Raw genomic sequence first — 12,486 nt, 5'->3', positions numbered from 1 at the left:
CTGGATTTATTGATATTTACAAGATTGGATGCTGGAGACATGCCTTAGGTAGGATTTCAAGGTGTTGGCAAGCAACATGACTAATCGGTCATCTCCCTTTCCTGCTTCCAGGAATGGGCTGGACTTTCTCTGTTGATATATGATAATCTGTTTTTCAGATAACGGCAGGTTCTTCTCAAGCAGCTATAAAAGCCATGAAGTTGTGTGGAACAAGCACCAGAGCACCCGGAGCAGCCCCCGTGGAATACGCAGGATGAAGTGCCTAGCAATTCTCTTCGCTGTTGTCGCTCTCTCGGAGTGTCTTGTTAAGTAAGTATGATTTTGTTGCTGACATTTGCTTCACTTACAGCAGTTCTAAGTAATTTCTACTTCCAATTTCTAAGTAATATATCAAGCAATTAAAGAGAGTCTGTGAATAGCGTCTTCCAATCTAGGATTGCATTTAAACCATATACACCTAGCATTGACCTTTAAAGCATGGATCACACTAACTGAGACACCAAAGACACCTTAATTTTGTTGGGAAGAATTCATTTTGCGTCAGTCAAAGATTAAACATCTGTACACCGACAGTTGTTGTTTTTCGTTCAACTAATTTTATTTAAATTCTTGAGAGCTGAAGCAGATCAACATGGAACTTCACCTTTGGTGCAATCCTGCCATCCATTACAGCGGCGCAAGTCCCACTGATGTCAGGGGAACATATGTGTGAATGACTGTGTGCAGGATTGTGAACTATATTAGTATTTCTTGATGCTGAAGTTGACTTTGGTCAAGTCCAGTGGGTGCGATCTTTCAGTTTGACTCCCTAAGGAGTCAACTCCCATGCTGGCTGGGGAATGTGGTGAATTGCAGGACTTTTTTTTCTGTCTAAACATGCATCAGATTGCCCCATAAATGCAAAATTAAATGCTTTAATTTTGGAGGAGCTTAGATCTAGTAGTGAATAGGTGGGATAGTGCGATGTCGTAAAACCTACGGCTATTACATTTTTGGTTATACAGAGGGAAGTCTGATTATAAAATGAGCACATATGCAGTAGCAGGGGTTGGAAAAACCTAAACTTAGTCATTTCGTTTCTTGTGTACCAGTGTTCCATTGGAGAGAGGGAAGAAACTGAGAGACATTCTCAGGGAGGAGAATTTGCTGGGAGATCTTTTTCGGAAACATCATTATGACATTGGTACCAAATATCATTTGTCTAAAGTTGCCCAGTTTGCTGACGAACCACTTATGAACTACTTAGACGTGAGTTGGTGCTTTACTCTTATTGATTTGCAGTGCCAGAATTTTACCTTACTGATTTCTTGAGATAAGCGCTGTGTTTGAGTGAACCTCATATATGGCAAGAGATGATATATATCTACCATGAATAAAAGTTTATTCTAGAGTGGGAAATCATGACAGACCTAGTGCTCTGTTGCTCTCATATATGGCTTACATTTTAATATATGCACCTTTACACCTGCTGTTTATTAAAGCTGCATGCATTTGGGTGATTCCCCTTCTTTTCAACAAAACCCATGCCAGGGGGCGGGGGGCGGAATTCATTTTCTCCTTTTCTTTCTTTTTAATTTCAGTTCAATAGCACTCAGGTTTACTGTGATTATCACACGTGCATCATTGATGAGCTAAAATGTTCAAAAATCTATCAAAAGAAAGCCTTGCAAAGTGTATTTCTTTTATGAATCAACAGACAGAATACTATGGAACAATCTACATTGGAACCCCACCACAGAAGTTCACTGTTGTGTTTGACACTGGATCCTCCAATCTCTGGGTACCCTCTATCTACTGCCAAAGTTTAGCATGTCGTAAGTAACTGAGTCTATCTCAAAGTAGTTCAAGCACATCCAGATGTAATAAATCATGTTACTGATGGGGAAAATGAGAGATGGCATAAAGGATATGGGCTTGACTGAGGCCACAGTTCTATTTACTGTGGATTAAAGTCCACTGAACTCAGTGGGAAAGGAAAGGCTCCTCCTGTGCAAGCATTGAGTCACTGCTGACCCCTAGAGGGGCGCCACTTACGCTGGCATTTTCATGGCAGACTGTAGCGGGGTGGTTTGCCATTGCCTTCCCCAGTCGTGACTACCTTTCCCCCAGCAAGCTGGGTACTCATTTTACCGACCTCGGAAGGATGGAAGGCTGAGTCGATCTGAGCCAGCTACCCAAGACCCAGCTTCCGCTGGGATTGAACTCAGGTTGTGGGGAGAGTTTTGGTTGCAATACTGCTGCCTACCACTCTGCGCCACACGAGGCTCTGAACTCAGTGGGACTTACTTCTAAAAATAAATATTCATAGAATTAGACTATGGGACTGCAATCTCATAATGATTTTCCAGGGAGTAAATTGCATTGAATTCAATGGGACTTGAACCTGTACAGCAAATCATGCTCATCTAGCTTTGTAAAACCCAATTCCCATTTTTGCACAGGATAATTTTTAGCACTAGGTACCAAAGTGGTATTGTTAAAACCAATTTGCTCCTTTGAATATTTCCATATATCTTTAAAAATGGATTTTTCCAGTATCAGGGTTTCTTTTTATATTACATGAAATTTCTGTAGTAAAGTAATAATATATCTACCCTTATCTAAAGGTTGCCTTTTGGTAAACTAACAAAAGTCCCAGTACATTACTATTTCCCAAATGCCCTGTATTTTGAATTGTTGCAATAGTTTTCTTCCGGCAGTAAATTTATATTGTAGCCTGAAGCCTGCTTGATATCTACCACCAATTAAAAGCTGTTTTTATATTAATTAAATGCTGTTTCTTTTTAACTTTTAGAAAAACATAAGAGGTATAACCCATCTCAGTCTTCTACCTACCAGAGCACGCAACAGACTCTGTCAATTCAGTATGGCACAGGATACATGGAAGGCATGTTAGGATACGATACAGTGATGGTAAGCCAATAGTGTTACATAAAACAGGACAAGAGGAACAAATGAGGGGTGCTTCCAGAAAGAGGGCTCCTAGCACTTCCAATCAAAAGGCATTAGGCAGCTATTCTGTCTTTTCCTCCATCCTTAATGGGTGTGTGTTTGTGTGCATGTGTTAAGAAAGAAGATGGAAGAATCAATGGGAAAATGGGAGGGTAACAAATGAAAGACGCCCATAAAATTCCATGAATGAGGCAGGATGATTGTGCACTAAAAACCCCATCTGGAAGCACCCCAGGTTGTAAGCAGCTCTCTACTGTGTGCATCTCCAAGGTCAACTGTGTGGCTACCGCACAGGGGAAAACAGTTGAAGGGGGAAAATTCCTAGATCCAGCCCGCCCCTCCCCCTCCCCCGGTTTTCATCAGGACGGGGAGATTTAACCCTTCCCTCCGCCACTGCAGTCCTAACCCACCTTGCCCTGCAGTTAGTCTGGGCAGGTGGGGGGAACTCACACTGGCACCAATGGAAACCTTTTTCTAATGCTACCTACAGCCACCCCTCTGCACATGCTGCAGTCCCAATGGAAATCAGGGGCCCCTGTGTCTAGCATTCAATAAAAGACCACAACCCTGATGTAGCTGCTAGCCACATGCTTAACTTAACGTGTAAACTTTACGTTTAAACTGTCAGCCTAAAGTGGCAAAAACCACAGCCCAGTAACATTATTGCCCTTGGAGATATCTGTATGTCTATAGGGACGTATGTGTGTTAGGGAATTAATTCAGAAGAAAATACTTTTAACCAAACAGGCTATTTTTAATGGTCTTCGTTTGAGTGAAAGTAGTAGAACATTTAAAGCTGCAGTCTTAAAGATCCTTGTGTGGAAGTAAATTCCATTGAATTTGATGGGACTTACTAGAGGTTCAACACCGGGATGTATTAAATAGAACAAAATAATCACACATAAATATAAGACCTCTGCTACGTGGAAGTAATCTGCCAGAGAAGAAACTTCCAAAATGAGCTCAGTACAAAAATAATCCATGAAAGGGTACAGTCAGAGGACAAATTATTGATCCATACGCAAAGTGTAATGGGTTTTCAAGCCACAACTGGTCCCTCTAATGAAGGAGCGTCCTCAAGAGAACAAAACAAAATGGAAGATTCAAGAGAAGGGGCATACTTGGCTCTAGACATTCTGTGCCCTTTTTACAGATCCAGCTTTCATACTATGCTAAAAGGAAGCAAACTCCACCCGCCCCCCTCATACTAACAGTACAGGTCAGGGGCAGCAGGGTCAAATCTCATGACTCTTTCTGCACATGGCAGAAAAGTCATGGCTGAAATGGCATGCAAAATGCTGGTCTACCACTGAGTTCTGGATGTGATGCCAGATGGAGGACACACATTTTCATAAAACGTGCATATGCAGATTTATATGTATAGATGCAGATTTAGAAATAATAACTATGAGCTAAATAGAAATACAATACATCTCACTATAGCGTGGAAGACTGTGACCAGGTGACCTGTGTGCCTGCCTGTTCAGTCTGCTGCCCAGGTGCTGAGTGGTGATGGGCAACTGTTCTTACGTATAAACTGAAAAGGGCAGGACAGCCTTTCAAACAGAGGGCGCCTTGAAATAGAGGACTGTCCTCTGTCCGGGCCACCCTGCTACCTGGTTACTTGAAAGGGTAGGCCTAGTACTATCTGGAAGGCTCCGTATTTCACCTTTTCCTTGTGCTCTCAAGCAAACGTGCAGAGGATAGTCACCTTACTGTGTCACTAGTAAAAGTTTGCTGTGTGACTCACCAGCTTGATACAGAAGTAAAGGAATATTTTGTCTCTCCCCTAGGTGTCCAGTCTTGCCGATACCAATCAGCCATTTGGCTTGAGCACCAGAGAGCCTGGGTCCGTCTTCGTGTTTGCTAAATTTGATGGGATCTTGGGCTTAGGTTACCCCACCATTGCTGTTGACCAAGCAACTCCCGTCTTTGATAACTTGGTGAACGAAGGCTTGGTGCAGAAAAACCTGTTTTCCGTTTATCTCAGCCGGTAAATAGTATTTTGCTCTACTGGTAAGATTACGTGGTGTGTGCGTGCGGATGGAGGAACCATCGAAGGAGAATGTCCTGAGACCGCTTTACATGTTAGCTAAGACGGGCAGCTAAAATCCATCCGCTGAGTAAGATGGCTGCTACTGTGCTTGGTTCACACAGGTGCAAGGGCCAGGCCTCTTAATTGGGAAACACAGGAATGGGTAGCAAAGACCCTCCCCAAGATTGCCTGGATGGGCTGAGCTCCTCCACCAGGAGATACTGATCCTATGTGAGATATTATAAACCCATTGTATAAACTCCGTTAATGGGAAAATTTGGATAGATGCACAGGAATACGATATACTCACTTTGTGATGTGCAGTCCAGCTTTCTGCTGAAAGATCAGTTTGCCAACTATGCATCAAATATTCACATTTCAGGAAATCATCTGGGAGCATGATCACTTTTGGGGGAATCGATCACTCCCGCTACAGTGGTTCTATTCACTGGATACCTGTCACTCAGCAAGGCTACTGGCAGATTGCAATGGACAGGTAAGCAGGAATTATTGGTAGTATTTGTATTAACAATATTCTTATCTTATTGAGTGCTTCAATTTATATTAGGTGCTATACAATAAAACTGGACAGTTTTACCAAGTAATTTTAAGAGTTGCTAGATGCAAAGATGAGAAGCAAAGAGAAAGGAAGAGATGGAGAGCAAATAAAATGCAAAAACAAGTGTACTGTTTATTTTGTTGTTTGCTAGCTGGTGATTGAGAGGAAAAATGGTTCTTATTTATTTATTTATTTATTTATTTATTTATTTATATATTTAATGCTGCCAGGGAAGTGTGTGTGCCAGGGAAGGGCCAGAGCTCAGTGGTAGAACACATGCTTGGCATGCAGAAGGTTCCAGGTAGGGCTGGTAAACTCCTGCCTGAAACTCTGGGGTGCTGCTGCCAGTGAGTGTTGGCAATACTGGCCCTGATGGACCACTGGGCTCTCTCAGTATGAGGCAGCTTCCTATGTTCCTATGTTCATGCCCTGAAGAACTTACGATCTGTACTGTGTGCATTTTTATTGCCTTCTACACGATTTAACAGGGTCATGATTTAACATTGGCTCATAATACACCTGAGAACTTTACCTACAACAAGATGCAGAATGGGAATGGATGTCTTCCTAAGGGGCAGTGATATTATATCCCACTAGGCTGCATTTTGTTTCAATCTCATGATTTCCAATTTCTCAGTGTTTTAGTGTATGGCCAGGAGATTGCCTGCACTGGTGGCTGTCAAGCAATTGTTGACACAGGTACCTCCCTTTTGGCTGGCCCATCATCTGGCATAGCCAACATCCAAAATGCCATTGGAGCTACTACAGGGCAGTATGGTCAGGTAAGATCAAATCCGTTATTCTTTGCCATTATCTTCCCAAATCATCCTTATCATCCTGGTGTCCACATGCCACACTTTGATCCCTGGTAAAGGTTGAAGTTGCAGATGGACATGATAGGAGGTGGTTAGAGTTAGGGTTCATCTCAGTTTTTTCTTCGAGTGTAGCTGGTAGCACCCCACCCTGGCTTCGTGTTTCTTCATGTTATTGTACATGCGTACATTTGTGTGCCAGATCGTAAGGAAATGTGATATGCAAGATGGGGGTACTAAACTACTGGGAGTATCTAGAGTTTTGGTGCAGAAAGGAGAGGGGCAATGGTCATGACTACAAAAGGAAACAAGCAGAAGTTTGGTTGAGCCAAGATGACCCCTCCTGATGAAAATTGCTCCAGTAGGCCTAAGGCTGAATTCATAACATTAACTGATCATTGGGGCATTCATTTTTATGGGTGGATTGGCTCTTAGCAGCTTGCCTGCTGCCACGGTTAGGTCCTAATGAGATGAGAGAATGATGACAGCTGCTCTCTGACTGATGGAAATTCCACTGGGGAAAATCTTCCTGTGATCCCTCCAATTTTCATGTGATAAACATAGTGTGAGAATTGTCCATGAGTCTATTGCACTGTTGTGTGTGTTTGGGGCTTTCTGTGGGCTCCTTCACACAAAGCTTTTATCCTGCTATTGAGATTGCTCCTTCACGGAAGTTTACGGGCTCTTTACATGATGCCGTGACCCTGCCGTGACTCTCCTGCTCTAAATGCCTTTTGTTCTGTTTTTAAATAGATTGTGGATAATGAGCTATTAAATTACCCTGATGTGTTCCACTTCAGTTTCCCCCACGAAAAGAGTTAAAGTGTCAAGAAGAGGAGTGAGATCAATGAAAGATAATGGAAAACTCAACTATGGAGAGAAGGAGGGGGGAAAGGAAATGCTTGTGAAGGGAGTCAGTTGTGATCCTGCATGTAAAACGGAAGCAGAAAGCCCCGTTTTAAATGCAGGACTTTAGGCTGATGTAGAAATGCCCTAAGTATCCTTTGCTATGTGCAGAGTTCTCAGAAGGATTTACCATGCACACAGAGAGAGAGGAAGAGAGAGAGAGAGAGGAAGGAAGGAAGGAAGGAAGGAAGGAAGGAAGATAAACTTTTATGTATTTCCATGTTATTGTTTCTCTTTAAAGTAGTTCTATTAACATCTGAAAATAAGGTTTTATTTTCTCCAAACAACCCTCTTCAACTCCTAGGGATGTACAAAACACCTACCTGGCTCCGCGCCGGGCAATACATGGTGGGGGGGAGGCGCTTCGTCCCTCCCTCTGGAATCCTCGATGGGGGGGGGAGGTGATCCGGTCCTCTACCCCAGAATCCTGCCAAGCCACGGAGCCGCCGGCCGGCTCCGGCCTCCCGCAGCCAGACATCCAGCCGCTGGGCAGCCCTGCAGGGACATAAATGGCGGCTGTCGTAGCTGCCACCATTTGCGTCCCTGTATTGAGCTGTGGTAGGCTACGTAAATACTTACATAGCCTATCACGGCAGGGGAAAAAAAAACCCAGTGTACGCAAATGGTGGTAGCCACCGCCATTTGCGTATGCTGGGTTTTTTCCCCCCTGCCATGATAGGCTACGTAAATACTTACGTAACCTATCACAGCCTCCGCAGGGATGCAAATGGCATCCCTGCATTAGCCGTGATATGTGATAGGCTACGTAAATACTTACGTAGCCTATCACGGCTATGAAGACGAAGCGAATAGCGGCCGCAGGACAGCTGCCATTCGCAAAGTAGCGTGGACGGGAGCAGGTAAGTGCTCCGTTTCGCGTGCCTTTCATGGGTTGGGGGGGCGGGGGCTTCGTTCTGTGTGGCTCAGATCTGAGCATTACACTGGATACAGGGCTGGCCCTATCATGAGACAAAGCGAGGTGGCTGCCTCACACAGCTGATTTTGGGTATCACGAAAGGGCAGCAAATCATCATAATCACCATCATCCATCATCATCCTCACCATTTCTACTGCTACTATTGGTTATTATTTCACTGTCAGGGAGGGAAGAAAGGAGCTTCTGGGATTTTCTGCCTCAGATGCCAAAATAACTCAGCTGGCTTTGGGTAATATGTACCTTGACTTGGGGGGAGGGGTGGAATTTGCTGTTCTGCCTCAGGCAGCAGATGTCTGGAGCCAGCCCTGGATAGTTATCAGAATTAAACTCCAGAATGTTCACTTCGGCTGCAACCCCACATGCACATTCCAGGGAATAAGTCCCATTGAGCTCCACGGGACTTCCTCCCCAGTAAGAGTGCATAGGATTGCACCGTTAAGGTGGCAGTTCTAGGACAAAACCACAGCCTTTCCTGGCCACATGGGTTTTGCTAGTGTATTTCGTTTGTGACGAAATTAACCCAAGAATGCTCTTCTTTGTCTCTTGCAGCAAGTAATCAACTGCAGTAACCTCCCCAACATGCCTGACGTTGTGTTTGTGATCCACGGACGACACTTCCATCTGCCCCCGTCAGCCTATACGCTCCAGGTACGTAATGGATCTGGGATGGTGCTCCTCACTTGCATGCAGGTTCAAAGGGCTCTGTGAAGGTTGGAAGTGCAAAATCTTTACGAACACCTGGGCTGACAAACAGAGAAATGGAAACATTCTTTGGGAAGTAATCACATTCCATATGCAGACAAGATCACAACAGCTGTGTTGACCCTGCCGGCTTCATAAGAGAAAGGCCAAATCAGATTCAGAAGATGCTGCTGCTCTTGTTGAGGAGGCAGCAGAGCTCCACTAAAAAGAGAACTATGGTCATTGCGTGCATCTCTGACCACAGATGACTGCGGGGTGTTTTTCTGAGTGATGTGCCCTGTCACGGCGCAAAACCTGGGGGCCTTCTCATCACCAAGAGGACTCATATTGCGCCTTCTTCAAAAAGCTACAACCTGCACTCAAAGTCGATGTGCAGATTTCAGGTCTTGCAAGTGTTTGCTCGGCTTTTCTAGAGCAGGCAGAATGTGGAAGCAAATAATGTTTCTCTCCCCTCAGTTCCTCTTTGCAGGGATGACACAACTAGAGAGGGTTGCAAAGCCTCCCTCTCTGCATCCGCCTAATACCTCGAATGCAGCCCACGGTGCCCACTGGCCCCTCCAGATGTTTCAGACTATGCCCCCCCATAATCTCGGACCATTGGCCTTGTTGGTTAAGGCTTATAAGAGTTGTAGTCACAAACATCTGGAGGGCACCAGCTTGCCTGTATTTAAAGTATGACACCAGTTCTGTACCAGGACTGTGCCAGCATAATATAGTCATGAATTCACAGCAAATCAACAGCGCAAGAACAGCAGGAGAAACATAAGATAATGTAACACTGACAGCCATGTTTCAGCATCCCTGCCAGGGTCCTATCAACCATGATCATGCTTGCTGATAATGCTCTATGTTATGTATGCATTGAAGGTCCCAATCAATATGTGGCAACAGCCAGAACACCAAGGTGACATCACAGGATCAATCCTACCCTTCCTACATCCAATGCATAAGCAGGTTGCCATAAACTGCTCACAGTGTCTCCTCGATTAGATCTGCCCATGGCTCAATGGACATGTGAAAGCCAGAGGTGACAGCCCTCCCAGGAGAAGGGCTTGAGACTTCTTGCAGTATTTATTTTCTAAAACTTATATGCCATCTTTTCTTCAAAAATAACTCAAGACAGCTTACAATAATGAAACATCAAACAATATATAAAATACATGCATCAGCATGTACATAAAATAACAGTTGTGGGAGTACAGCATGAACATAACAAGCCAAGAATTCAATTGAACAGCTAGAACTATACGGAATACAACAATCCAAATTGGAACAGCATTCGCAAAACACATATAACAAGAGAAGAAAAAAGCTTCCTTCTAGGTGAGCCCAGGATATTGCAGTAGTGGGTTTCTTCTTAACAGCCAAGTTTAAACCATGTGCCTAAAAGCATATAATGTCAGGGCTTGACCGTTCTCATCAGGTATCTCATAGTTCCACGTAGTCCACGCACACAATGATGAGAACTGTGCACACAACCCATTTGTATTGATGCCTGTTTAAGGCAGGGGTGAGGAACCTTTGGCCCTCCAGATGTTGCTGGACTACAATTCCCATAATCCCGGATCACTGGCCATGTTGGCTGAGAAGGACGGGAGTTGGAGTTCTGGAGAACCCCAACTTCCCCACCTCTGGTTTAAGGAAAACAAACTTTTTGCAAGGGAGGGGGGAGGGACACATGGTCAAGGAAAAAGACGCACAAGAAGCATGGCGAAGGAGGCAACACCAGGAGATAGCCAGGGGGAAGAAGCGATGCAATGGTAAACACAAGCATTTACTTTATTGTTGAATCTCGGTTATTTCCCTCTTCCTTCTCTTTTGTGCTTTTGTTTTCAAGGAATACCATTCCCCCTTTTGGCACTTGAATGTCACTGAATGCATTTTTACCAAAATTAATTTCTTGGAGGATACATATGCAGAATCACCCAAAGATGGTTATCTTTTTCTTTCCTTCTAGATGGACTCAGGATATTGCAGTAGTGGTTTCCAAGTCTCCGGTGGGGGCCCCTGGATCCTAGGAGATGTGTTCATAAGAGAATACTACAGCATTTTTGACAGGGCAAACAACCAGGTCGGACTGGCAAAGGCAAGGTAGAATAACTGCACCTTTCAACAACAGCAAATTGTTCATCTACTCGACCTACTCAAATTGCATTTTAACTTCATAGCAATGTATTGTGAATCATAGCAATATTATGTCCTTCTAAACATAGTATCAGTCTGATGTCTTTGAAGACAACCTGCAGTTGGTAGCATTATTGCAGTGAATCTGATCAGAAAATGATTAATTTCACATTTGTGCCCAAGCAATTCAATAAACTGCTCCAAAGCTAAGTTGTTTGTCTTTATTCATGTGCAAAAGCTTATAGTTAACGTGAGTGACGTTGGGGTGCCATTTCAGAATTCAGCATAGGGGTGGGAAGGGAAAAAAATCAGATCCAGCAAGGCCCAAGAGCCCACTCTCAGGCAGACTGCAGTTCAAGACAAGCATTTGTTGTGCTCTTTTCCTTCTGTTTTATGCCTTATCACAGTACTCAACAGCTATGCAATGTGCAGCATAGGAGACTTTGCCAGAGATACAGGGCAGCCTTTCCCAATATGGTGGCCTCCAGATGTGTTGGACTATCCCCAGCCAATGTGGCTGCTGGTATGCTGACTGGAGAGCATAGAATCATAGAATAGTTGGGTTGGAAGGAGCCTACAGGGCCATCGAGTCCAACTCCCTGCTCAGTGTAGGAATCCAAGTCAGCGGCGCATCCCTGACAGGTGGCTGTCCAGCCTCATCTTGAATGCCTCCAGTGTGGGAGAGCCCACCACCTCCCTAGGTAATTGGTTCCATTGTCGTATTCCTCTAACAGTCAGGAAGTTTTTCCTGATGCTCATCCAGAATCTGGCTTCCTGTAACTTGAGCCCCAGTGACATCAGAGACACCAGCCTCGACTGGCCCCAGCACATCTGGAAGGGACCTGGTTTTGGAAGGGGCCTAGGTGCTCCTAATGCATCATTGTATTGTGTCCTAAATAGGGAGGGGGAGGGAAGAGGGCTGCCCCCTACTGCCCCTATGGTTTCCCTGGAATGAATGCTCTTTTCTCTCCCTCTGCCCAGTTTCACTCTCTATGAAACTGAAATGTATCATTGTTTAAAGGCCAGTTTACAAAGTCTTTTCAATAGGCTGGGATGTGAGTTGAGCCTCCAACCTTATTGCAGTGTGGCTCCTGCTGAAGGAATCTTCCAGCTGCTTCAGCACTGGCTCAGACCAGTGGGCAGGTTGTCATCGGACAGCCACCTCTTCTTTCCATCCCTAACTGCAATTTGAACCATGAGCTCCAAATTTATATATCATAAAAAAGCAATGGTGATGATGGTGATGACACGTGCTAAGTAGTGTCATTATTTTGTACATTCCAAGTGATGCCCATCCATTAGCTTGATTATCCTTACAACAACCCTGTAAGGTCAGTCAGTGTGATTTGAAAAGTCTGCAATCAGTTGGTACTCAGGATAATCCATTTGCATGAATTGCAACTGAAACACATTTGAATCTACAAGAAGACTCACCACATGCCTACGGGCCCAGGCCAAC

At 44.4% G+C, this 12,486-nt stretch overlaps 1 protein-coding gene across 1 annotated transcript; it reads left to right on the top strand.

Moving 5' to 3' along the window:
• The first annotated feature begins 253 nt into the window (after window positions 1–253).
• On the top strand, window positions 254–10,998 carry LOC146348312 (embryonic pepsinogen-like). The gene is made up of 9 exons (XM_084851650.1): window positions 254–309; window positions 1,092–1,248; window positions 1,697–1,814; window positions 2,795–2,913; window positions 4,746–4,945; window positions 5,370–5,483; window positions 6,184–6,328; window positions 8,751–8,849; window positions 10,861–10,998. Exons 1-9 carry the CDS (start codon window positions 254–256, stop codon window positions 10,996–10,998), a joined length of 1,146 nt encoding a protein of 381 aa, XP_084707776.1.
• Window positions 10,999–12,486: the final 1,488 nt, after the last annotated feature.

This window comes from Heloderma suspectum, chromosome 4, assembly GCF_057233095.1.
Source record: "Heloderma suspectum isolate Gila_16-S chromosome 4, 16-S_ref, whole genome shotgun sequence".
Classification (NCBI taxonomy): domain Eukaryota; kingdom Metazoa; phylum Chordata; class Lepidosauria; order Squamata; family Helodermatidae; genus Heloderma; species Heloderma suspectum.
Note: the sequence above shows the minus strand (reverse complement) of the source record. Positions and strands in the feature narration are given on the sequence as shown.

Excerpts from the sequence above, each read along its gene's own strand:
- LOC146348312 (XM_084851650.1), top strand. The coding sequence starts at position 254 with ATGAAGTGCCTAGCAATTCTCTTCGCTGTTGTCGCTCTCTCGGAGTGT. Across the intron at positions 4,946-5,369 it reads TTTTCCGTTTATCTCAGCCG|GAAATCATCTGGGAGCATGA; the intron begins GTAAATAGTATT and ends TTCACATTTCAG. Across the intron at positions 6,329-8,750 it reads CTACAGGGCAGTATGGTCAG|CAAGTAATCAACTGCAGTAA; the intron begins GTAAGATCAAAT and ends TGTCTCTTGCAG.